The sequence below is a fragment of the Castor canadensis genome, chromosome 10 (assembly GCF_047511655.1).
Source record: "Castor canadensis chromosome 10, mCasCan1.hap1v2, whole genome shotgun sequence".
Taxonomy (NCBI): domain Eukaryota; kingdom Metazoa; phylum Chordata; class Mammalia; order Rodentia; family Castoridae; genus Castor; species Castor canadensis.
This window is the reverse complement of record NC_133395.1, coordinates 73460594-73487740: the sequence shown is the minus strand read 5'-3', so window position 1 is coordinate 73487740 and position 27147 is coordinate 73460594. Positions and strand designations below refer to the sequence as shown.

The following is a 27147-nucleotide window of genomic DNA, read 5'->3' as shown; positions in this document are numbered from 1 at the left end:
ACCACTTGAGCCACTCCCACCCCCAGCCCTTAAGTATTATAAACTTAATACTTAACCTGAACTTAAAAATCATTAGGAAGAAATTCACCTTCACACTTGAAATTATACAGAATATCAAGATATTCTAATACCTTATTTGAAAAGATTATCCCAGTAAATTTTACAACTCATTCTGGAGTAGGTATTTATATGAAGGAAACAGTCCTTCAGGGCTTCAGTTTTCTAATTTTACATGAGTTGGGAATGAAGAGGAAAGGTAAAGGTGTTGGAAAAATAACTTTCCAAAGAAAATGGGCACTGTCCCTTTACATCACAAAGGAAAAGTCTTTAAATTTCATGTTTTAGTTTGGGGGTTTATTAGTTTGTTGGTGGTACTGGGGTTTGAATTCAGGACCTCACTTGCTAGACAGGCACTCTGCCACTTGAGCCATGTGCCTGGCCCGTTTTTGCTTTAGTTGTTTTTGAGGTAGGTCTCAAGCTTTTACCCAGAGCCGGCAATATTTCCTTGCAATACTGGGGTTTGAACTCACAGTCACTCACAGCCTTCACTTTGAGCCACTCCACCAGTCCTTTTTCTTCCCCTCCCCCCACCATAAACTTTTTGGTCTAGCCTGAAACCATATCTTCCCATCTCCATATCCCAAGTCACTGGGATTACAGACATAACACACCCACCATGTCCATTTTATGTCAATTTTTTTAATGCTATGAGATCAAAATGTAAACAATTGTTTTACCTAGTATTTGTTTTTAAGCAGCACTGGGGTTTGAACTCAGGGCCTCACACTTACTAGGCAAGCACTCTGACTGCTTAAGCTACTTTGCCAGCCCATTTGTGGAAGGTTTTTTCAAGATAGGGTGTGGTGAAGTATTTGCCCAGGACTGACTTCAATTTGTGATCCTCCTGATCTCTGCCTCCTGAATAGCTAGGATTATAAGCATGAGCCACCATGCTTATCTTACCTGATATATTCTGAGGGCATTTAAGAGTGACGTTAAGTTCTCTCTTATAATTTATTTTAACACGCTAGATATTTTGTTTCCAGGAATTGTTTTGAGACCAGGTCTTACTATGTTGTCTGACTAACTTTGAGCTCCTGAGCTCAAGTGATCCTCCTGCCTCAGTCTCTCAAGTAGCTGGAAATACAGGTTCATGCCACCGTACCTGGTTTGTTTCCAATACTTGAGGGAAAATATCATTTACCTCTGTAGTGTACTAAGATTACTTTGAGATTATCCCTCTTTCTCCTCCTTAAAACTATGTTCCATTTCCTCATGGCCTACAACCATGAGGAAAATTTGTTAGAAAAATGGGATCCATGTTAACAGTTACATTTATTGAGCACTGACATGCCAAACCGTACTAAATATTTTATATATATATATATATATATAATTTCACTTAAAAGCAACCCTGTAAGGTAGGTAGTATCTTCAGTCTCACAAGTGAGAAAATTTAAGCACAAAAAAAAGTGTATTTATTTGACTACATTCACACAGTATATGTATTAATCAGCTCTTAATTGCCATAATAAAATACCAGAAGCCAGCAACTTTATAAAGAGAAAAGTTTATTTAGCTCAGCTTTAGAGGCTGCAAGTCCAAACAGCATGGCTGCATCACATCAAGGTGGGAAACCTTGTGTATCTCTATGTTCTCTCTCCTTGTAAAGCCACAGGAGTCAGTGTGGATATTACAGCCTAATCTAATCACTCCCCAAAGGCCCCATCTAGATCCCATGAGCTGATTAAGTTTCTACCTTCTTAATGCCATCAACATTAGGTTTGGGGGATTAAACTCCCCCAAACCATATTCAAATCATACCACTCCACTCCTGAACATGTCCTTCTCACAACATAAAGTCATTCCACCCAAATAGTTCCAACATCTTAATTCATCCCCATCCTAAGCCCCAACAGAGACTCAAGGCAAACTTCTTGCAGTTATGAGCCCGTAAAACTAAAACGAGTTGCATACTTTCACGATAACTATGGTGGAACTAGCAGAGGATCAACATTCCTCTTCCAAAAGGGAGGAACAGGCAAGTAGAAAGCAGTCGTCAGCCCAACGCAAGACCAAAACCCAGCAAGGCTAACATTAAACCCTAAAGCCCCAAGTCTGGCATCTTTCCACACTGGGATAGGGATTGAAACCCCCTCCCCACCCCCAGCCTTGGGCAGCCTCCTCCTACCAGGCTTTCCTGAACTCAGTCCCTGCTCCAGTTCTCACAGGCTGGAGTCTCCTCTCCGAAGCTCTCCCAGGCCACCCTTCATGCTGGCAGCTCTGCAGTTCTGGCAGCTCTGTGGCAGTCCTGCCCCCAAGGCTCCACAAGGCATTGCCTTGGTGGGGACTCTCTGATGCAACTCCAGTCCCACACTTCTGATCAGCATTGCCCCTTTCTGCAGTGACTCCACCCCTGCCACAGGTCTCAGCCGGTGCCCCCCAGTTGTTGGATTCATCCTTTGTAATCTAGGTGGAGATCTCCACCTAGAGATCTCCTTTATGGCTCGGTTGCTTTTCACACACGTGGCCATGCTCACAGACTGCAAGCTGATGTTTGCCTCCTTCCAAGGCTTATGTGACACTCTGCTTGCTGCTTTCCATGGAGGGTGTTTTGTGGCACTGGCACCTCTACTTTTCTGGGGTCCCCATTGTGGCTTCACTCCCACAGCTCCAGTAGACATCACCACAACAGGCACTTTCTCCAGGGACTCTGACCCCAAGACCTGAAAGGCTTTCCGCCATGACCTTGGAACTCTTGCATTCTGCATGTCGGCAAGACCAGCACCAGTTGAACAATGCCAAGGTCTGCCACTTGCACTGGCTGCATCCGGGCCCTTTAGAACCATGGCAGCAGCTGAGGAATGCTTTGTTGGCAAACCAGTGTCCCCAGCTGGCCCCAGGACTCTTTTCTGAATCATTTCTGCCCTGGAAGTTTTCTGAGGTGCCCTCAAGGCAATTTTCTTACTGTCCTGATGCAGTGTACTTTGCTTTAGCTTCCTTTTATCTGCTCTAATCTCTTTTACCAACAGCTGCTGGACCAAACCCTCCTCAGTCACGCCCTTAAATGACTTTTTGCTCCTTCCCTTGCCAGGCCACAAATTTTCCAAACCTTTCCTCTGTGATTCCCTCTGAATTGTAAGTTCTATCTTCAAATCATTCCTTTGCTCTCTCATTTGACTGTAAGCAGTTAAAAGTAACCATGCAGCATCCTGAATGCTTTCCTGCTTTGAAATCTCCTCTGACAAATAAATTAGTCCATCACTTTGAAGTTCAGCCTTCCACAAACTCTCAGGACAAGGGCACAAGGAAGCCAAACTCTTGGCCACAGCGTGACAAGGATGGCCTTTATTCCAATTCCCGAGAAAATTCTCATTGCTGTCTGAAATCTCATCAACATCATAGCCTTTACTGTCTACATTTGTATCTGTGTTTGCATCCACATTTACATCAGCATTCTGCTCTTCTGAGCCCTCAGCAGAATCTCCTGCAATGCCCTGCTTACAACATTCCAGGCTTTCTCTAGCCTGCTCCTCCAAACTCTTCCATCTTTTTCCCATCAACCAGTTCCAGAGGTTTCTCCACATCTTCCCAACCCCAATTTTCTTTGCAAAGAGAAAAGATCTTTTTAGCTCACAGTTTTAGAGGCTGAGAATCCAAACAGCATGGCACAGGTCCTGGCTGGCTTGTGTGTATCTGTGTATATGCAGTCTCTTTCCCATTCCTTATAAAGCCACAGGGATTCAATCTGGAGATCCCACCCTAACGACCTGATCCAGTCACTTCCCAAAGGCCCCACCTCTAGACACCATAATCTGATTAAGTTCTCAGTCTCTAATGTCATTAATGTAAAACTTTGGGGATTAATCTTGTTGCATGAGTTCAGGGAGACAAATTATATTCAAACCATAGAAGTATACAGTTGTTCCCTCTTATCTGCGTTTGGCTTCCCACAATTTCCATTATTTATGGTCAGCTGCTGCCTGAAAATATTAAATGGAAATTTCCAGGAGTAATTCATAATTTTAAAATAAATTTTGTCTTGGTGTATTGTTTTAATTGTTCTTTTTTATTATTAATCTTACTGTGCATAATTCATACATTAAGCTTTGTCACAGATATATACATATAAGAACATAGTGGGCTGGGGGTGTGGCTCAAGTGTTACAGCACCTGCTAGCAAGCCCGAGGCCTTGAGTTCAAATCCCAGTACCAAAGAAAGAAAGAAAGAGAAAGGAAGAAAGAAAGGAAAAGCATAGCAGGTACAATCCAAGGTTTCAGAGGGTCTGGACTCACACAGATAAGGGGAATTACTGTACTGCAGAACTGTCATTTGAACTCAGATCCACCTTACTCTTGAGCCTGTTATCTTGTGCATCCTATCTCTGCATTTATGCCCTTTCTAGTCAAACAGAAAACATTTCAAATTAAGTCTTAATCTTTTATATAAGGTAAGCACCCAGGCTGTGGATATGTAAAGTTACTACTTATAAAACCCCAGTCCTTTACACCTACCATACAGTGTCATCTGTCTTAATTTGCCAAGATATTAAGCTTATGTTTTCCAGCCCACATGATCAAGTTTCTTTCCTTGTGGAATGTAACACCCAGCCTGTTCCTAAATTTGCTTTTAAACAGCTGCTGAACATGTCCCGGGAGCTGAGTGACCTGAAGAGGAATCTGAAGGAGGCCACTGCTGCCATTGCCGCAGACCCACTCTACATAGATGGAGCCTGGGCCGAGCCAACCTTCACATCCACAGAAGCTGCCATCCAGTCCATGCTGGAGTGCCTGAAGAACAACGAACTTGGCAAAGCTTTGCGACAGATCCGAGAATGCAGGTGACTCTACCATTTCTTTTAGAGATGAGTATGGGAAGCACACTAATCCTGACTTTATTGTGATTAGAGGCGAACCAATCCTTTGCATGCTGCTTCTCAGTCTTAACTTGCAATGCCAGAAACACTTGCTTTCAGGCCTTACATGTGACAAATGTTGGTGTTGCTTCTGAATGTGGAAGCACTTCAAAATATGCCACTATGCAATTTAAAATTAATCTAAATATACATTTGGGGTGTCTTTTTCTCCCTACATTTATGTATCGTCTACCATTCATTGGAATCAGAATGCTATAACAAATGAGGATGTTTTAAGATTCCATTCTGATATTTTTATTCTTTTGATATTTTTATCAATAATATCCAATATTCTAAAAGTAATTATAATATTTACACAACTCTGAAGATACTAAAACCCAAGGAATCGTGCAGTTTAGATGTGTACATCATATGGTATGAGACTATCTCAGTAAAGCTTTTAAGTAATAGTCTTCTACAAATGAAGACTCAGAACCTCCCCTCTGTGTGACCAGTAGTGCCTCTAATCTGTGCTATTCTTTCTTGACTGCAGAAGTTTGTGGCCCAATGACATCTTTGGAAGCAGTTCTGATGATGAGGTCCAGACACTACTGAACATTTACTTCCGTCACCAAACTCTGGGACAGACGGGTACTTACGCACTGGTGGGGTCTAACCAGAGCCTCACCGAAATCTGTACCAAGCTGATGGAGCTGAACATGGAGATCCGAGACATGCTTCGCAGGGCCCAGAGTTACCGAGTCCTCACCGCTTTTCTCCCAGACTCCAGCGTTTCTGGCACTAGTCTCTGACAGGAGCCTCCCGTCCCCCATGGTTTCCAAGCTGGCGGTGCTGCCATGCTGGGGCGACGTCATTCAGTGTCTTCTCAGCCTTCGAAAGGCTTGGACAGACTGTTTTCCCTCTTGTTACCTGTAGGACTTTTTCTAAAAAGGATGGCAGAACTTCCAACCTGTAGCAATACTCTAAGAACTAAGGTAGCATAGAACGTCCTGCAACAGACTCCACCCACCATGCTGTGTGGCACAAACGTGTTTTCCTTTTGCTGAACAAATGCAACTCGCTACTGAAGAAGTGACTTCCATTGCATACCAAAGCCAGAGGACACCGAACAATACCTTCCTCTCTAGAAATAGTTTTAGATTGGCAAAAGTGCAATGTTTTCTTCACTAAAAATTTTTATATTCTAAAACTTGTACATTCATTCCCTTTCTCCTTTGTTTTTCTTTGTTCCTTTTTTCTTTTTTCCTCTATTTTTTTTTTTTTGGTGGGCTGAGAAAGGGACAGGCAGAATGAAGCTGGCCACAGAAAAATTGTAAGATGGTCAAAGCTGACAGCCTGCACATTTGAAAAGGGAACTGTAAATGGACTATAATTTTAATGTACACTGTTATTTGAATATAATTACTGTATCTACAATGAGCTGCTATGAATACCTTTCTTATGTTGCTAGGCTACTGTTTCTGAAAGCCCTGGATCTCTTTGCACCAAAAATGATCCAGACAGACTCTTTTTAAGAATCTTGGCTGCTTTTTACTAGAAGGTTGCTTTTATGAGCATATTTATACTACAGAAGGAGAGTGTTAATTGTAATTAACTTTGCCATTTTGTAGAGACAAATTATTCACATTATAAATTCCAAGTCTTTTCACCTGTCATGCATGCATATTTTAATATCCACTTGGATAGCCAGAAGTAGAATCATAAAGGTAAATTATGAGTTGTCACTTTCTTGATAATAATGTCATGTTTTATTTGTAATATATATGTAAAGGGCCATTCTTAAGTTTCCTCCTTAAATTTAATGCTGTCAAGTGTTAGATGTGTGCATGTGAAATCTGTTGCACATCAGAAACATATTCAAAGTTTATCTATGTAACTTATTCACTCTGTAAATACATTTAAAGTTTTTGTGATGTAATCTTGATTGATACTCTGTTCAGAACTTTCTTTAGACTAAAAAACAGAAAGACAAAACACAAGGTGACCATGGACTTTCTTTCTAGTTAATGGAAATATTTGCCTTTGACACACATTTATAGTTATACATGTGGGATGCCACAGTGACAATCCCAACGGGTATGGGTACCAGTCACATGCGTTCTGTGAATGACACCCCCTGGGGTTGTGGAGTGCGTGGTCCTCGAAGTCAGAGGTAAGTATAATCTCACAGGAAGTTGACACCAAAAAAAGGTGACCTTCAACCAGTTCTCTCTGTAATCATCCAGAGAGAAAAATCAGGAAAGAATGAGGACTCTAATTGTGCATAACCTGACATTAGGTTGTCATCCTTATAATTTTGAAATAGACTCTGGGATGACCAGGCGAAAATAGTAAAACTTTTCATTTTGTCACCAGCACCTACCTATTCTCCACCCCACCAAAAAAGCTGAGACCCAGAGATACATAGTAATCTAATTTATACTGTCTTCCTACTTATATTTTACTTGGACTACCAAGTATAACTTGCTTTCCTAACACACAACTACTGAATCGTTAGTAACCATTTTCTATAAGTATCCTGCAAGAGGGACTCTCATCCAAGATTGTTTTATTGTTCCCATAGATAAAGCTACTGATCCATCTTAAGGACTTCCTAGATTGCTTTAAAGATACTTTTGTGTGTGTGTGACTGGTGGTACTGGGGATTGACTTCAGGACCTCGTGTTTGCACTCTACCACTTGAGCTATGTCAGCCCAAGATATTTTCTTAATAAGCTCTTTTTCCTTTTTTAATTAATTGCACAAAATAGGCTTCATTATGACATTTTCATGCAAGTATACACCGTACTTCAATCTTATTCATCCCCACATTACCCTCTATTGTCCTTCTCCCTCATCCTTCTCTCCCACTTCCCCAAAAGACCCCCTTCTACTTTCATGTCTTTTTTTTTTCTCTCTTTTCATGTCTTTTTTTTTTTTTTCTCTTTTTTGCAGTCCTGGGGATCAACCCAGGGCAGAACCCAGGCTAGGCAAGTGTGCTACTGCTGAACCACATCCCCAAACCCCCTCCTTTTTTAAATCTAGATTCTATATATGAGAGAAAATGTGTAATACTTGTCTTTCTGAGTCCATCCATTTTCCTGTAATGACATAATTTCATTCTTTATGGCTGAATAATACTCCATTGTGTGTGTGTGTGTGTGTGTGTATATATAACATTTTCATTATCCATTCATCTATTGATAGGCTCCTAGACTGATTCCATAACTTGACTGTTGTGAATGTTGCCACAATAAACATGGGTTTGCAGTTACCAGTATTGTTTGCTGACTGATTCCTTTGGTTATATGCCCAGAAGTGGTATACAGGATCATATAGTAGTTCTATTTTTAGTTTTTGGAAGAGCCTCCATACCAATTTCCATACTAACTGGACTAATTTATATTCCCATCAACAGTTGCAACAGTTGTATGGGGTTCCTTTTCCCATCACCTGCATGGGACATAAGCTGATTAAAATTATAGCCTCCAAATGTGCTCTTGAAAAACCACCATGAATTTTAGAAGCACATGAATGTCTTACTTCCACCCATAGGTGAGAACATTAACATGTGTTAAAGCAGCTGTGAAATAAAGATGCTTTTAACTGTTACATGCACACAAGTCTTACCAAACATTGATCTTTTCAGCAAAGTGTAAAATTCTAGAAAAAAGGGTACCTCACAGATGCTTACATCAATAGCCTACACCTGCTCCCAGATACTGCCTAAAAAGTGTCCCCAGGTGAATTTTATGATGTGTTAATTATATCCCAAAAGAGATATAATTTAAGTCTTCAATGCAGCTACTTTTGGCTCAGTTAATATCTGAATACATATCATGAACTAAGACATTTTTTTCATTAAGCGAATATTCATTGCATGCTTACTCTGGGCTGTGGTCCCTCTTTTCATGGAGTTTATACCCTAGCAGAGGAAGATATAAATGACAATCTATGTCAAGTAAAAAGTTCCATGAAAAACAGCAACCCAGGGTCAGGAAGTAGCCAGAGAGCATGCAGTTTTAGGAGAGGTACCAGAGAAAGTCTGTCTACGAATGCGCTATGTGAAAATGGCTATCTTGGGGAGAGAACCTCCCCATGGGGAGAAACAAGTACAAAGATTCTGAAGCAGGAGCAGAAGGAACACTTTGCTGAAGGGACAGCAAGAAAGCCAGCAGTCATAGGGATTGGGGATTTAGCTCAGTGGAAGAGCACTTGCCTGGCAAGTGCAAGGCCCTGAGTTCGGTCCCCAGCACCGAAAAAAAAAAGAAAGTCAGCGGTCAGAGTGAAATGAGGAAGAGAAGAGTGTCAGACAACCGAAAGGCTCAATGAGACCCAAGTTGAACAGGGTCCCTTACTAGATGAGGATGGGAAGCCACTGGAAGTTTCAGCAAAGAGCAGTGACATGTTTTAGCCTATTTTATTTATTTTGGGGGAGAAGGTACTGGGGTTTTGAACTTAGGCCTCCGTGTACTTCTTTATTTCCTTTTTTATTCTTATGTACTTTTGAGGCAGGTTCTCTACCACTTAAGCTATGCCCCAGTCCTTGACTTGTTTTAAAAGGACCACTCTGCTGGAAATATGGAAAAAATGCCAGAGTCAGTGGTGGTTACACAACACTGTGACTCCGGCTAATGCCAGTGAATATATACTTAAAAGTGGTAAATTTTGGCCTGGCACCAATAGCTCATGCCTGTAATCCTAACTAGTCAGAAGGCAGAAATCAGGAGGACTGTGGTTCAAAGTCAGCCTGGGTAAATAGTTCTGCAATACCCTGTCTCAAGAAAACCCATCACAGAAAAAGGGTGGAGTGGCTCAAGGTGTAGGCCCCAAGTTCAAACCCCAGTACCACAAAAAAAAGAAGAGTGATTTCACACCACATATATTTTGCCACAATAAAAATAATGTTAAAATGAAAGGAATCACTCCTGCTGTGTGTGCAGAACAGATGCTAGAAAGGCAGGAGTAGACATTAGACAGTAAATGCAACAGTGACATCAACAGGTGATGTAGGTCCTGGGCAAGTGCAGCAGCTGTGGAATTGGTTACAAGAGGGCCTACCTGGACCTGATTCAGAGGCAGAGATGTTGGGGCTTGCTGATGACATGTGCAATGTGGAGGCTCCAAAGATTGGCCCAAACCATTGAACTAATGGAGTTGCCACTTACTGAGATGAGGAAGTGCATGTTTGATCAGTGGAAATCAAGATTTGATTTTCAGGGATGGATGTGGTAGCTCATACCTATAATCCCAACTACTTAGGAGGAGGAAGGATCATGTCTTCAGGTCAGACTCAGCAAGAAGTTATTGAGACCCCATTTCAACCAAGAAACTAGGTGTGCTGATGCACATCTGTCATCCCAGCTACAAAGGAGATATATGTAGGAGGATCAAGGTCCAAGGTCAACTGGACAAAAAAGCACAAGACCCTATCTGACAAAAAAGCACAATAATTGAAGCAAAAAGGGTTGGGGTTGTGACTCAGGTAGTAGAGTGCAAGCATGAGACCCTGAATTCAAACCCCATACCACCAAAAGCGGGGGAAAAGATTTAATGTGCAGACATGTGAGGTTTGAGGTACTGCTAGTAAAGAGGTACAGATATGCAAGTGTTGTGGAGAGAAGTCAGTGCTGAGGACATACACATGGTATTTAAAACCATTGAGGCAGGGTGCTGGTGGGTCATGCCTGAAACCCTAAGTTTTTGGGAGGCTGAGATCAATCAGTAGAATCATGAATCAAGGCCTGCCCGGGCAAATGGTTCATGAGAACTCATCCCCAAAATAACCAGAGCAAAGTGGACTGGAGGTGCAGCTCAAGCAGTAGAGCACCTGCTTTGCAAGTGCAAAGGCCTGAGCTCAAACTCCAGTACTGCCAAAAAAACAACAAAAAAGCAAACTTATCCACAGCAGTGAGGGTATTGGCTCCAAAATTTCACTTTCTAGCTTCCCATTCAAGAATTCTTCCAGCTCCCCTCAACTCCAGAACCCAATCCTCACAACTCTCCCACTACCACAAGCAACAACCTATGGACCTCACCTGTCTTCTCTTCTGCACAAGTTTAAATTTCATGAACCAAAGGTATCACTCCCTTCCTGACATCTGCAAGGGTGCCTCACCCCTCTGTCCTACTCAGCTAGCTCAGCCCCACTCCCAATTGAGCCTAAGAGCTACCTTTGCACACCCAGAAGCCTAAGGTGTGACATTACTGGAAGGCAGCTGTAACCACACCTGTTGTGGTACCAGTGAGCCTCCCATGATTCCAAATCCCCAAAGCAGCTCTTGACGCCATCGGACAATCTTCTAACACAATTACTCCTCTGTGATCACTTTGATTTCCCAACACCTGTGATAATTATTTCAAACATTGTCCTCCCTCCTCAGCTTTCCATCTGTCTCAGCTGATGACTTTGCTTCATAATTCAGTGTACACCAGCTCCTTTTGTCCTCACACCACTACCAAGACACAAGAACCATTACTACCACCAAATTACAGATGGCTAAACTGAGATGGAGGGAGGAAATAACTTTGTCAGAATCCTTCATCACCTAAATACACGCCCAGGACTGAAGTCAGGTAATCTGACTCCAGAACTGGTGTTCCTCCCAATGCTCTCCACTTCATAGTTCAACGCAGGTGTCTAAGAGCCATTCCTCCATCGTGCACTGCCAACCCTGCACGTTTCCAAACACGGTCTGGAATTATGGACTCCTCTCCATCTCCACCTCCACCACCACAGGAATTGTTCTGCTCATACAGTCCTTACCCTCATTACCAGTCTTCCCCTCCATCCTACCTAGTCTTCCCTCACAGCAGTAAGTGAGCTTTTTAAAGTTTCAACCCCATTGAAACCCCTCCATGGGTTTTCATATGCTTAACCGTGGTCTAAGAACCTGTGCACTTGAGGCTGTCTTCTTCAGCCTGATGCCCCACGTCAGCCTCCTGGGAGTTACCCTTCCTGGAACAGGCCAAGTACACATCTCCTCCAGGCCTTGGCTCTTACCATTGCCTTGTATCAAAACTACCTTCCCTCAGGTCCCCTCATCGTGCAGCTCTGAATTCTCACGTTGCCTCTTCCCAGCCATTCTAACAGGGTTCCTCTATCAGAGTGCCATATTTGTTTCATGACACATATCACAATCTGAATTTGAGGGAAAACATGAACACAGAAATAGCAAACATGAAGCAAGTCCTGGTCTACCTGGGTTCAAACCTAACCCTACCACATGACTTCTGTGTGCCTCCATCTACTCACTTATGAAAAGTTCAATAAATAGCTCCTACTTAGTGCAGCTACTGTGATGTTACAACACTGTCTAGCACGTGCTAGGTGCTGTTTTAGTATTTGCTACAATTATGTGTACTGGAAGTGAGGACCATTCCCCCTTGAGCATGTCTATACTCCTCTAAAACTGTCAAATGAAGGACTATTTTTCCTCTTTATTGTTCCCTTTTCAAGAGTAAAAGATCTACCATTTCCAATGCTATGTTAATGTTTTTACTTTCAGATTACCAATTAATGTGCCTTCACGGTCTAGTTAGCATGCATTTATTTTATTCTGTTCACATTGTACAATTGTTATATAATCTACAAAAAGTACAAAAGCTTAGTCCATTTCCAATGCAAAGTCAGAGCCAACTGCAAAAATGAAGACACACACTAAGTTATGAGTTCATAAGCCATAGTGACTGTCATATGATGTATTTAAAGTTGTAAATATTGCCACAGGAGAATTTCTTGTCTTTGCAGCGACCACACAAGTCCTGTCGATGAGGCCTCCTTAGATCAATGTGTCTTTTCTTTTGAGGACAGGAACAACGAGACTTTGAACAGGTCTTTAGGAAACAAAGAATAATTTGGACAGTAAGTGATCAGGTTAGTGTTTCAAGAATAATCCTCAAATTAAAATATTTCTCCCCACTCAACTTATCCCTGATATGTTCATCTTCCTTGACTCCCATAAGAAGCCTATAGCCCCGAATTCAAACCCCAATCCCACCAAAGAAAAAAAAAAAGCAGCCCATGTCCAAGTTGCACAAAACCACTTGAATTCCATCAAATGCCATACCTTTTTCAAACTGAATGATCAGAGAAGATATTTGAAAAAATGTTGCCAAGACAACATAAAACTTAAAAGTTTTGTAGAGTGTTTCTCTGTGTAGTTTTGCATATTTGTAGCTAGGTGCGGGTGAGGGGCAGTGGGTGCATATTAAGTAATTTAATCATTTAAATGTGAACATTAAAAATACTAAACAAATAACTCAGCAGGGGTGATTTGACCCACAGGGGACATTTTGGCAATATGTTTGGAGATATTTGGGGTTGTTACAACTAGGAGGAAAGAGTATTTCAGATATCTTTTCAGATATGCCAATATTTGCTAAAATTTAAAGCAGTGCCTCTCAATTGTTATCCCATTCTGACTTTTGGCAGTACTGGGATTTGAACTCAGAGCCCCATGCATACTAGGCAGACACTCTACTACTTGAGCCACTCCTTCAGCCCTTGCTTGTGCTGGGTATTTTCGAGACAAGTTCTCAAAAACTATTTGCCCCTGCTGGCTTTGAATTACTATCCTTCTGATCTCTGCCTCCCAACTAGTTAGGATTGCAGGGATGAGCCACCAGTCCCTAGCAGAAAGAGTATTCCAAGAGGAAGTTAAATTCTTTTCTTTTCAGATATGCCCAATATTTGCTAAGATTTAAAGCAGTGCCTTTCAACCGTTATCCCATTCTGGTTTCTCCTGAGTAGCTAGGATGATAGGCGTGAGCCACTGGTGCCCAGTCCCATTCTGCTTTCTAATAATAAATTTTTAAAATTACATTCGATGGAGACTGTTATACTACCCTCTATCCTCCTGCTAATCTTTGACGTGGATAATCACTGCTGTAGGGTCTACGTATGTCTCAGTGATCACAGAAAAAGGCAAAACTTTCTTGTTTTGGCAGTACTAGAGTTTGAATTCAGGGCTTCTTGCTTGCTGGGTAGGTAACGCTACTACTAGAGCCACATCCCCAGGCCTTTTTGCTTTTAGTTACTTTTTGAATAAGGTATTGTCTTTGTGTCCAGGCCAGCTTGGACCTTGATCCTCTTATTCACACTTCACAATTAGCTGGGATGACAGATGAGCCACCATGCCCAGCTTTTTTTATTGGTTAAAATTGGTTCTCAGTAACTTTTTGCCCAGGCTGACCTTGAACTATGATTCTCCTGATCTCTGCTTCATGAGTAGCTAGGAATGTAGGTATGAGCCACCGCACTCAGCTAGGATTTATCTTTTTAGGCTGTGAAAAATAGATATTTAATTTTCCAAAGAGCAGTCTTAAATATGAGTTATCAAACATTATTCAAGAATGCTCACATAACATCTTATTGCGGAGGGCATTGGTAGAAGCACAAATCAAGAAATACGCTCTGGAGCCAGATTACCCAACCTCAAATTCTGGGTGCAGTATTTAGGAGATGCGAGATTGTGGGAAAGTTACCTACTCCCTCCATCTCAGTTTACCTATCTGAAAAATGGCAGTAAGAATGGTTCCTATCTCTTAGGGGGGATGAGACAAAAGGAGCTGTTGCACAGTGTGTTTTGTGTTGCTATAACAAGATATCTGAGGCTTTACAAAACACCCCACTTTCTCATTGGAAGTGATTTCCTTATGAGAAAATCCTAATACATTGTGTACCATGTAGCACTATTCTACTAATACCTAATACTATTCTAAGTACTTTCAAAGGATTAATTCATTTAATTATTACAATTTCTTTTAGAGGAAGACAAGGCCAAGTAACTATGCTTAATATTTTCAAGGAAATAGATTAATACTCCCAGCAAAGATCCAGAGGGGTCTTTGTTTTTCTTTTTCAGGGTCTCCCTATGTAATCTAGAAGCTGGCCTCAAACTTGTGATACTGCCTCAGCCTCTTGAAGGAAGTTATTTTTTAAGTAAAACTTCTAGAACAGGAAAATACAGTAACTGAAATCAATAACTCAATGAATGGCTTAACAGCAAATTGGAAAGGACTAAGAAAATAGAAATGGAAAATAGTTTAGTAGATGGCTGAAGCAAGGAGAGACCAAAGCATGGAAAACATAGAAAAACATAAGAAACAGAAAGAAATATAGTAAGAGGTCTTATATGAGTAGTTAGAAAAGAGACAGGGAGAATGGAAGAAGTAATTAAAGATAATGGCTGATAACTTTATAGAAGTGATGGAGATCTTCAAGCCACAGATTCTAGAGATATCCCACAGATACAAATAGGATAAATATAAAGAAATCACAACTAGCCACATTGTTATAAAACTGCTGAAAAGCAAAAGAGAAAAATATCTTAAAAGCAACAGATTTAAGCTGAGTGAGGTGGTTTGGGCCTGTAATACCAGCTTTCAGGAGGTGGAGGCAGGAGGATGGAGAGTTCAAGGCCAGATGCCTGGGCTATACATTGAGAACTTATTTTAAAAAGGAAAAAAAAAAAACAAGGATAAGTCATTGACAAATTAGTTTAAATATTTTACTAATTATAGAAAAAGTGGAAATATTTTTAAGTGAAAGACTTGGTTTTTTAAAAAAGTTTCTTGGGCTGGGTATGTAGCTCAGTGGTAGAGCACTTGCCTAGCAGGTATGGCCAAGAAAAATGTTCTTGATTACAATAATTAATTATGTCACACTCCTCTAAAAGCTTAATGACAGGTCTCCTTCAAGTGGTTTTAGATTTTTTTCACCCTAAACTTAATAGGAAGTATTAATAGGAATATCTCATCTTGTTCAGTAGCTTTCTAAATACTGGTGACACCATGAAATCCAATCACAGATTTAATATCAGTCTAACCTCAGGCAAGTGATCTTATCTTATTAAATCCAGCTTTCTGGTCTGTAAAATGGAGTAAGTCCTATCACAAAGGTTAAATCACAGGACATAATGCATGTAAAACACTTAGCCCAAACTTTGGACACATAGTAAAAACCTCATCATGGTTACTTTTCAAATTACTACATTCTAACTATACACATACGTCATATATAAACTCACCATATAAGGTGACTTAAAATAGTGATCTTCCACATCTTTACCTCCAAAAAGGCAAATTAGAGTTCATGCTTTCATTTCTTTTCTAAAGTATTTAATCATACAAATTCAAACACACAGAAAACTCAACACTCCTATGCCAATATCCAACTCTGCAAAATCTAACATTTTGCCACAGAAGCTTCAAGTTGATGAATAGAAACATTACAAGCATGATGAACACTTTCTGAGTACTTACCTGACAATGGATGGCTTCTACTCGATAAGGGTTAAAACTCTTTTGACATTTGCAACAGAGTTGTTTGAAATAAACCTAAAAGGAAATTTGTCTTTTTAATACAAACTGATATAGGCATATATCTCCTGGGCTCCCAGTTCTTAAATTAGGCAATCCATTCCCTGACCGTGTGCTTTGCTTCTATACAACTTCTACCCTTGAAGTTTAAAGCTCTGCTAGTGCTGTCAGTTACCTTTGCTTTCTCTATGAGACTGATTTCCCTTACCTGTAAAACTGGAATGATATTGGTTACGTTTTCTATAGTTTTGACAACTACCCAATAACGTATGTAAAGAATCATAATAGATATGCAAAGGAAAATAGCTCTTATGATAGTTTTATCCATGGTATGAGCCAAACCTTCTCCTTTTCTCCCAATCTACCAGCCATGATGTGTTGTATTTTCCAGTATTTCCCCACTGGAACTTAAAGACTTATGTTTACTATCGGTGCCATGTACTTTCTAGGCTTTGTGCACTTTCTTATGCACAAAGCACTCCCTTTGCTTGGTGAATTTCTCCTATTTATACTTTAAAGTCCTGTTTGGATATCATGATGCTGTGCCTTGAACAGGTTAATCACTCCGTCCTGTGTGATTTCTGTACCGCTTCCATGACACGAGTGTCACTGCATGTATGACCAAACTGTGGTTTTGTTCACATTACTCCTATCAGAATAAATTTCTATATGAGTTCAAAATCTTATTCTTTACATCCTAGTGCCTTGCAATGTCTGAACTAAACCCATTGTTTTTCTTTGGCAAGACATGGGAAATTATTTTCACTTGTTTTAAAAATCTATTCACAGCCAAACGTGGTGGCACATGCCTCTAATTCCAGCACCTGAGAAGTGGAGGCGGGAAGATCAAGAGTTTGAGGCCAGCCTCTGCTACATAAGACTATCTCCAAAAAAAAAAAAAAAAAAGTTAATGAAATAAGTCTGAGTTGCAATAAACTCAGTCCCAGCCTACTGTTGATCAGAGCCCACAGTTTGTTCATGAAAATCTGAAAATGTAGAATAGAATGTGAAATCTTTCCTAATATTAATATGTCAACAAATAACTCAAGTTGGGGGTATTTACTCTTAGCCTAAGTGATCTTTTATAAATTAACCATTATAAGTCATTTCTCTTATTGCCCCACCTTGTGGACAAACAGTGGAAATTTCCTCAAGCTAAAACCAAAACCTGTTAAAAATCACAGCAAGTAAAACATGGCTACTCTACAGAAAGTCCTATTGCAGACAAGAGCAAAAGCTCATCAGAATAACCTGAAACTTTGTCTAACAGAGCTACCAAGCCTCATGCAACACCAGGATATGGCTTAGGAACTGAGGAGAACTGTGCCATTCAGATAAATTGGAGCGCTCACTAAGTACTTACCATTTGTCTGACAGGCAGGACACCAAGATGAATGAGACGGGATTATGACAACCATACTCCACTGGGAAACTAATTCTTCCTTCCTGTGGCATATGTGTCTACCCTGTCCTCCACTCACATCTCCCTCACTTTTCCTTACCTTATTAGTTCCAGAAATACACCACACATAAGCACTCTCCCATCGGGTTTCACAATCTTTACAGTGAAAATAGCCATATTTTGGTTCCAAAAACTGAAAATAAAGAGGAGAGGAGTCTTTTTACGAGCTTGAAAAAAAAAAAAGTCCAGATCTTTTCCTAATTGCTTTGCACAAGAAATAACAATTACATCCTTAACCTCACATCTATTTCATCTTTTTTTTTTTTTTTTTTTTTGGTGGTACTGGGGTGTGAACTCAGGGCCTCACGTTTGCTAGGCAAGCACACTACCACTTAAGCCACTCCACCAGTCCTATTTTCAATGCTACTACATGAATTTAGCTTCTCATTGGTCATAAGATTACTCTGGGATTCTTGCTTCTGTCACTCACTCATACTTCTTGAAACCATTTCCCACATTGCCACCAGCACAATCTTACAAAAAGAAAATCTGACATGATATTTCACAGACTTGAAGGTCTTTTTCTTCTCATTCCCAGTAGCATTGGTAACCAAACTTTTGATTTTCACAGACTTAAGTTAGTCTTATCACCCTATTTTATCAAAACTTTCAAGTCAAGTGAAGTGCATGTTTTCAGAACTCCCTCTCCCAAATAAAAGTAGGAAATGAGAGAAGACTTTAAGCTTATTGCCCCAGAAATGGAAAACAAGAAAGACAATAGGGCTGGTGGGGCGGCTAAGAAGAGGGAAGACAAAGTCCACCTGAAAGTTAGGTTTCCGGAGTGGATCCATGGCTGCATCTCCATGTATCTGCTTGCTCTTCCTTTCCTGAGGACCCGCAACACCTTCCTCTCCCTGCTTGTCATCTTCTGACTTTGGAGTTGGCCTTGACTGCTGGCTGGTCTCAGTAGGGCCAGAAGGCGCCTTGCTTACATCTTCCCCATCTGGCAGCCCTATCCGGCCCCTTGGGCCCATCACTGGTGAGTAGGCTCCCCGGGCTGTCCCAGGCTCCCCGGGGCCAGTCCTGTCCCGGGGTGATCGGCTGCGCAGAGTTCGAGGCCCCAGCGAGCACTGCACGGACTTGTCCACCCGCAGGCTCACCTGGACGCCCACCTCCCTGGTGTTGGCCCTGCAAAGCTGTACACTCAGGTTGGGGTTCATCTGCGCAAGAATGGCCTTGAGCTGAGCCCTCTTGTAAGGGTCCATGTAGTAGTCAGAGGCGTTCGCAGGCACCAGCAGCCCTGGCCTAGCCAGGAAAGTGGGGGGACCCATGTCCTGTCTCCAGTGGGGTTGTTTGTGTCCTGAGTGTCCAGGCTGGCCCAAAGGCAGCATGTTTCCATAGCCCGGGTAGAAGCCACAGGGAACTCTGACCAAGCGCTCCATCAGCTGGCTCCCCAGGTGCTCAGGCTCAATGTCTTCCTGCAGTTTGCGTCCTTGTTTTGCCTCCCACCTCCATCTGCCCCTTCTTTCTCCTGGTCAGATGGGTTCACCTCCATTCCTGGCTTTATTTCAGAATCTAACAGGAGATGCTGCCTATTACCTAATTGAGGGAAGGATGCTCTATGGACCCACAGAGCTCTAATTGCTACTTGCTTCCTAATTGCTTTTTCCACCTCTTCAATTCGAGGTTCCTGAACCTTTTTCCAAAGCTGTTTTTCATTTCTGACTTAGTCACTCAAGCTTTTAGGAGTAATTTCATTCATTTATTCCCCTAATGACCTTTATAGATCCTTTGCATACTACTGGTGGGAACGTAAGTTATTAGTACAGTTATTATGGAAATAGTACGGAGGTTCCCCAAAAACTTAAAAATACAACTACCACATGACCAGCTACCCCACTACTTTGTTGTGTACCCAAAGAAATCTTTTTTTTTTTTTTTGGTGGCACTGGGGTTTTGAACTCAGGGCCTCACGCTTGCTATGCAGTTGCTCTTACCACTTAAGCCACTCCACCAGCCCTAAAATCAGTTTCTTAATGAGACATCTGCACTCCATGTTCACAACAAACTATGGGAACAGCCTGTCTGTTGACAGATTAATGGATGAAGAAATTGTGATATATATGCGACTATCATTCAGCCTTTTGTGTGTGTGTGTTTGGTACTGGAATGTGAGCTCAGGGCCTCACAATGCTAGGCAAGCCTCCAGCACTTGAGCCATGCCCTATCACACAGCCCTTTAAAACAAAAAAAGGGAGTTGGATGTATAGCAAATGCCTGTAATTCCAGCACTCATGAGGATCATGAGTTCAAGGTCATCCTGGGCTACATAGCCTATCTCAATAAATAAATAAAGTGAGAGAGAGAGAGAGAGGATCCTGCTAGTTCACTAACATGGATGCACATGTAGGATTATTATGCTAAGAGAAATAAGCCAGACAGAAAGGGGAACTACTACAGGATGTAAGATCTAAAAAACTCAAATCCATAGATGGGAAAATGCTGATCATAGGGTAGAAAGTTGCAACTTTGTAGAATGAATAAATCTAGAGTTATTGTGTCACTGGTGACTGGTGAGGAGTTACGAAGTTTTGCTTTAAATTTAGTGACCCTCCACTCAGGGTTTTGTTTAGATCCTTAACTTCGATCATGGAACAAGTCACAATGGTAAGAAAGTTTGGCAGAACTTTATTGAGCAAGTAAGCAGAAAAGAAAGGCAGACTCTAATAGGTAGAGCACAGGTGCTCACAACAAGACCCGCTGAGCCATCTAGATATCAGGAGAGTTTATGATAAAAGGTAGGGTAGGAGCTTGGCCCTGATTTACCCTCTGATGAGTACCCCACTTTGTTCTGGACACCTGGTATATTCCATCATTCTTGCAGTCACACTACTATCAGTTGGGCCCAGAGATTTGCAAGATTGGCCTGTTTATTAAATTTGGGGGCATAATGACATGGGTACCCAAGCATCTAAACAGAGGATGGGTGTTTTCAGATGCTCCTTTTAAGAGATAAATATTTTTATATAAAATTTTTATTAGGAAACATTCACTACACAGGGGGGATTTGCAATGACAACTCTGATCAGACTTACACTGTACACTATCCACAGTGCCCCCATCATTTCTCCCCACCAGCCCCTTCCCCACCCCACCCAAAGCAATTGCAAGAGGTTATTCAGCTCTACCTCATATAGGTATTTGAAATCCATTAACCATATACCATCCCCTTAATATCTTTCTTTCACCCTCCCCCCCCACACTGTGCCCATTTCTCAGTCCCGATTTTCATTATTAACATTCAAGTTGACGTTCAAAGGCGTGTCTCAATGCATGCCCTCCATGGGTGTGCCTCACTTTGGTCTGTTTAATCCCTTTGAATTCTTTCCCTTACTCCTTTACCTCCCTCCACCCATTTTTCCAGTTTTCCATACACATCCTATATCCTCTACATCTTATTGTATGCAATATTACTGATGCTCTATCATTCTCTTTTCCTTTCCCTGAGTTCTGTAGAGTAGTTCCACTGTTACAAACATGTTTTACATTTGAGTTGTATATGATCATGCTTGTTTTTGTATACATGTTTATCTTTGGCTCTGTCTTCCCTGTATGAGGGAAAACATGGGTCTTTTGTGTTTCTGATCCTGGCTAACTTCACTTAGCTTGATTTCCTCCAACTGCATCCGTTTACCTTCAACCCCATGTCATTATTCCTTGGGGCTGAGTAATACTTCATTGTGTATATGAATTGTGTACCACAATTTCATGATCCATTTCATCAGTTGTAGGGCATCTGGGTTGTTTCCAGAGTTTGGGTATTGTGAATAGTGCTGCCATGAACATTGGTGTACAGCTGTCTGTCTTTACTGTATGCTATCTTACATTCTTTTGGGTAGATGTCCAGGAGTGGTATCACTGGATCACATGACAGTTCTATCTCTAGTTTTTTGAGGAATCTCCATATTGCTTTCCATAGTGATTGTACTAACTTGCATTCCCAGCAGGAGTGTATAAAGGTCCCTGTTTCGCCACATCCTCGCCAGCATTTATTGTGGTTATTATTGGCCTTGATTCTGGCCATTCTAATTGGGGTGGGATGAAATCTAAGTGTTGTTTTGATTTGCATCTCTTTTATAACCAGGGAAGTTGAACACTTCTTCATGTATTTACTGGCCATTTGTACTTCTTCCTTTGAGAATTCCCTGTTTAATTCATGTGCCCATTTCTTCACTGGGGTGTTGATTATTTGGGGGGGCGGTAAATATGTTTCTTTGCAAATATTTCTGAGATCAAATGAGTCATATTCCCAGATTGTTTTCCAGATTGTTTTATTTATTTATTTTGGTGGGACTGGGGTTTGAACTCAGAGCTTCATGTTTGCAAAGCAGTCACTCTATTGCTTGAGCCACCCCTCCAGTCCATTTTGCTCTGAGGTCTTGAGTACTATTTATTTGGCCTGGCCTCAAACCGTGATTCTCCTGATCTTAGTGTCATTCTCTTTTTTTTCCCCCTCCAGTGCCAGGGTTTGAACTTAGGCCTACTTGAGCCACTCCACCAGGACTTTTTTGTGATGGAATTTTTCAAGACAGGCTTGTGAACTATTTGCCTGGGCTGGCTTCCAACCTCAATCCTCCTGATGTCTGCCCCTTGAGTAGCTAGGATTACAGGTGTGAGCCACCAGAGCCTGGCTAGTAGTGTCACTCTTTAAGACATCCTTTGCTCAGTCCCAGAGCATGTAAATCATTTGGGCAAGCCAGCAAGTTCGGAGGAAGAGAGCTGCTCCCTTTCCCACTTTTTTCTTTTTTACTAAATGTTGCAACTCATTGAGTGGCCTAAGATTTAAAGCAAAGAAAACAGTGCCTGTAGTTTTTAATCAAGCTATTCATTAATACAGTGTTTAGTTCTGAATTCCTGGATACTGTTTCCCATGCCTCATTTTCCCTGATCTATCCTGCCTCAAATGTACAGCACAAAGCTATGGTTAATAATACTGCATTGTGTCATGGAAATTTCCTGAGAGTAGATTTCAGGTGCTCTCACAACACATGCCAAAAAGTTTACTATGTGAGGAGATGGATATGTTAATTTCTTGATTTGTACTCATCTTTCACTATTGTATATGTGTATCAAAACATCATGGCACCAGGCACTAGTGGCTTATACCTGTAATCCTAGCTACTCAGGAGGCAGAGATCGGGGGGATCAAGGTTTGAAGCCAGCCCTGGCAAATGGTTTGTAAGACCCTATTTTGAAAAAACCCATCACAAAAAAGGGGTAGAATGCTCAAGGTGTAGGCCCTAAGGTCAAACCCCAGCACTGCAAAACAAACAAACATTATGGCATACACATTATATACAATATTTATGAAAAAAATACTTAAAAATAAAGCATATAGTGAATTCATACAAGTAGCAAATTATTTGATTAGCCACATTAGAAGAGTATATGAAAGTGTACTATGCTAGATCTAATGAATATAAAGTGCCTAGTATCAAGACCAAGAAACATAGTTATAGGGGGCGTATATAATGAGAAAAAATATATTTCAGATGGTGATTCAAGATAACAAGGGTTCTCATAGGTCATTCCCAGTGAGAATTTTGGGGACTCTCTTAAGCCCCCAAAAGTGGAAAAAAGCAAACTGTTCTGATTTACAGGGCAAACTGTTCTGACTTATAGAGTAAGGACCACAAAGTATTAAAGTAAATATATGAAATCAAATGCACTTGAATTCAAATCTGGGCCTTGTTACCAGGCAAGTTACTTAATTACTAGATTCAGTTCTCATCTGACAATAATCCTATAATCAATTTATAGGATTGTTGTAAGAAATGTTTATGCTACTTAGGAGACAAAGATTGGGAGAATAACGGTTAGAGGCCAGCCTGGGCAAAAATTTATCAATACCTCTATCTCAACAAATAAGCTAAGTGTGGTAGCTCACTTCCCTAATGCCTGCTACTCTGGAGGCCATAGGTAGGAGGAAAAAATGCAAAATCCTATCTGAAAAATAACTAAAGAAAAAAAAAAAATCAGTAAGTGGTAGCTACTATTCATCATTGGACTTGTGTTCCTTTGCTAATTAGATCTGGAAGATCAAAAGCTTCACATTAGCAAGGCCTCCTGCTACATAGTAAGGATTATTGATTATCAGAGAAAATGGCACCTAAAGAACAAAGTAGAAGCAGGCTGCAATTGGCTCACGCCTGTAATCCTAGCTACTAATGAGGCAGAAATCAAGAGGATCGCTGTCAGCGTGGGCAAATAAAATAGTTCCCCCTGACACTATCTCCAAAATACCCAACACAAAAAAGGCCTGGTGGAGTGGCTCAAGTGGTAGAGAACCCCATGGTGGCCCCGAGTTCTAACCCCAGTACCGCCAAAAAAAAAAGTAGACCTCACTCCTAATCCGAGGTTGCTTTTGTTTACTACTCAAGCATCTTGTGGAAGAAAGGCCATAAGCAGCTCTCATGCTTCTGATGACTTTCTAAAGGTCTTACAACAAACGCAAATTAAGCCTTGTACTAGGCTTGTCACAGACCATGTGAATTCAGAGGCGAGGGCAAGTTCCTGTCTTCCAGGTCAGTTTTGGGGAAAGATAGGCACAAAACAGGATGCTGGATATCCTAAAAATGTACAAGATAGAACCCCAGCCTGCGGAGGGGAGGACCTAGCACTGCAGGAATGCTTTGAGGTGGGTCTGACAATTTGACAAGCAGGGAGGTCTTGGTGCTACCTGAGAAGTCCCCTTCCACGACTACGCAGTCAGGGTCACCCACAACCACCGATCGCTAGGGAAGGGGGTTTCTAAGATCGGCCTACTTTGGGGGACACCTGCTCTAAGAGCAGAACAAAAGCCTACCACACGCACACACGAGAGCTGAGAGGACAGCGCCTTCAAACAGGACGATCCAGAGCTCCGCAGAAGAGAGCGCGTCTCCAGCCCGCTTTTTATTTGGCCAGAGACTGACAGTTACGAACGCCCTTTTTGTTTCTGGGAGAAGCTGCAGCAGCGGCCTCAGCAACAACCCGCCAGACCTAACTTCCGGGCGGGGTGGGGAACGCATACGCTGCGTGCCGCGTCATGACGCCAGAGCGTCACGTGCTCAGCGCGGGCTTTTGGCGCGAGCTTTTGAGGAGGAGGCGGAGCTGCTGGGCTGGCGCGCCCTTTGGTCGTCTGTGGCTGTGTTTTGCCCGGGGAAGAAGAAGAACCCTGCGTGGTCATGTTTGGGATTTAGGTGGCGGCACAGGTCTTGTCAGCTGCTGAGGCCCCCAGAAGAACAGCGCCTGTGGAGCGGGTTAGTGGTGTCTGGGGTGGAAACGGGCGAGTCGTTGGCTGTCCCGGTTGTCTCAGGTCCCGGGTGGGAGCCCAGGAGCGTCCTATGTCGTGGTTGCTCCCTGCCGACCCCCTACCGCGCCCGAGAGAAAGGACTTGGTCCTGTGGGCAGATTTCCCCGTGCAAACTTGGGTCCCAACCCTTCCCTGCCCCTCCGTGTGCCGCCGCGGCCCGTGCCCTGCGCCCCTGGGCCCGCGAGCCGCCGGGACTCCGCCGCTGTCGCAGGAGTCCCGACCTGATTTACTTCTGGGCACACCGAATCTGCTTTACTTAACACCAGTCGCCTAATCTTGATGACATTCCCTATATTTCCCGATTGGGGACTCTGAGGGGGGTCTAACGGCGCAGCCACCAGCCGCGCGAACTTCGTAAACGTCATTAAAATAGGTGAAGTTAAAACCTTTGGAGTCTCACTGTCCCCTGTTCAGGTGCAGAGTTTGGCGAGTGGCTACTGGGTTGGACAGCACAATTCCAGAACACTCCCATTCTCGCAGTAAGTTCTGTTGTCGCCCCAAAAGATAGGGGAACAAGCTTACCTGTGCTTCTGATTTGATCTTTCACTTAAGCAATGTCACCTGTGAAATGCGTCTTGCTCTTCTCTTTTGCAGGCTTATTTACTACGCATTGCAGAAATATTGTAGAGGAAAATGTCTATTGGATCCAAAAGGAGGCCAACTTTTTTTGAAATTTTTCAGACGCGATGCAGCAAAGCAGGTATTGGCAGCTTTTATGTAGCTTGATAAATGACATTAAAAATATGTTTTCAGAAAAACAGATAAAGGTGAATGCTTGCTAAAAAAAGAACCCCATACTTCATGGTGTTCCTTAGGCTGTGAGTTGTTTCTTATGGAGTTATAAATAAACTTAAGAACATACTCCTTCATCCGTTAACCACATCATAAATATAGAATCCTTAATGGTGGGAGTCTGGCCTCTGGACTAGCAGTAGAATGAATTATTTTCTTTAAGTACTACTATGTAAATCAGAAGCATTGATAATGCTACTCAGTGGTTGACCATGGCAAACCTTTTGGTTTCACTGATTCTTTCACATGTGAAAATGGTCAAGGATCCCCAAAGAGCTTTCCCTATTAGAAGTGAAAACAGCTTAATTGTTCTGCTTATTTATCCATTTATTTTTGTTCGTTTTTTTTTTCTTTTTTTTGAGACAGGGTCTTATTATGTAGCCCAGGCTGGCCTGGAACTTGCTATGAGCTCAGGCTGGGCTTTAGCTTTCCATCCTCCTGTCTTCCCTTCTTCCACCACACCAGACTTGTTCTAAATCTTTAAATGTCCAAAAATTTTAATATTTTTACCTTCTGCAAGCTCTAAAAATAATTTGATTATGTATAGAATTACAGATTCAATATAAATTTCCCTCAGCATTTAAAAAAACCCTAAGAGCTCAAAAATTTATTAATCCACTTAAAAATAAACCCATTGCACATTACCATAAATAACACATTTTTGTGAAGCAAACTGTATTTCCCAAAACAAGTGCATTGTTTTACAGTTTTGCAGTTCACTTTAATGCCTGACTTACAGATAACTGGGTTCTTGATCTATGTCTGCATTTAGTCTGTTGCAGTTTATTATTTTGATACAAGTATGAAGAAAATCTAACTTCACACAGCTAGATTCTTAGAAACAGGAGAATTTTATTAGTTTTCAGTTATTTGGTATTTTCCTTTATTAGTCTTTCTTGTACTTTGAATAGGTCTTTTGAGGATTTAGTAGATATTTAATAGATTTTTCCATGTCGTAGAATCATGCCATAATTATTTGCATGATATTGGTGTTCTGAATTAGATATTTCAAATATTTACACATTGTATGAAAAAAACCTTATTCTTTAATATCACTAATGATTTTACAGAAACATCTTTTAAAATTGGGAAGAAGTCAGTCACCAGAAGCCACTGGAAACTGTAATTTTTATTTGAAAGCTCACATTTTGTCATTGTCAACAAATTTATTCCTGTAGTGAAAAGCTTCATTCATTTGTGAGAAAATGTCTATCAAACTATCCAAGTTGGAACACTTTGTGAGTCTTTTAGGTAAAAACGGCTTTTCAAAAAAAAAAAAAAGTTCTAGTTCAGTTCACAGCTTATCACAAGTGCTTTCTAGACAACTATTGTACTTCACTATGCAGAAGTACTTTATCCAAGCTCTTCTTTTCTCAAAGAATATTAAAAAGATGTGCTGAAATAAAAGGCTAGGTGCTGGTA

General features: G+C 41.4%; 3 protein-coding genes across 13 annotated transcripts in view; 2 read left to right on the top strand and 1 right to left on the bottom strand.

Annotated features, from left to right (window-relative positions):
* Positions 1 to 8125, top strand: part of Fry (FRY microtubule binding protein) — a 424076-nt gene extending 415951 nt beyond the window's left edge. For all 7 annotated transcript variants that reach the window (XM_074043595.1, XM_074043591.1, XM_074043590.1 and 4 more), the window contains 2 exons: positions 4639 to 4841; positions 5410 to 8125. In XM_074043595.1, the coding sequence (XP_073899696.1) occupies positions 4639 to 4841; positions 5410 to 5668 (462 nt within the window). In that variant the 3' untranslated portion in view covers positions 5669 to 8125. The remainder of the gene's footprint in view (positions 1 to 4638; positions 4842 to 5409) is intronic.
* A 4264-nt stretch (positions 8126 to 12389) lies between these two features.
* Zar1l (zygote arrest 1 like) lies at positions 12390 to 20676 on the bottom strand. Its single transcript, XM_020181241.2, has 4 exons — positions 18402 to 20676; positions 17681 to 17773; positions 16122 to 16196; positions 12390 to 12692 (listed from the first exon to the last, which is right to left on the bottom strand). The coding sequence occupies exons 1-4, from the start codon at positions 19020 to 19022 to the stop codon at positions 12549 to 12551; spliced, it is 933 nt and encodes a 310-aa protein (XP_020036830.2). The 5' UTR covers positions 19023 to 20676; the 3' UTR covers positions 12390 to 12548.
* Positions 20677 to 24725: 4049 nt separating this feature from the next.
* Positions 24726 to 27147, top strand: part of Brca2 (BRCA2 DNA repair associated) — a 68036-nt gene continuing 65614 nt past the window's right edge. For 4 of the 5 annotated variants that reach the window (XM_074043585.1, XM_074043586.1, XM_074043583.1 and 1 more), the window contains exons 1-2: positions 24726 to 24881; positions 25528 to 25633. In XM_074043585.1, coding sequence (XP_073899686.1) covers positions 25567 to 25633 — 67 coding nt within the window. In that variant the 5' untranslated portion in view covers positions 24726 to 24881; positions 25528 to 25566. Of the gene's footprint in view, positions 24882 to 25347; positions 25413 to 25527; positions 25634 to 27147 lie in introns of all 5 variants that reach the window. The other variant, XM_074043584.1, reaches the window with a different exon arrangement.

Excerpts from the sequence above, each read along its gene's own strand:
- Zar1l (XM_020181241.2), bottom strand. The coding sequence starts at position 19,022 with ATGGAGCGCTTGGTCAGAGTTCCCTGTGGCTTCTACCCGGGCTATGGA. Across the intron at positions 17,774-18,401 it reads TCCGGAAACCTAACTTTCAG|TTTTTGGAACCAAAATATGG; the intron begins GTGGACTTTGTC and ends CTTTATTTTCAG. Across the intron at positions 12,693-16,121 it reads TAGAAGCCATCCATTGTCAG|ACCTGTTCAAAGTCTCGTTG; the intron begins GTAAGTACTCAG and ends TGTTTCCTAAAG.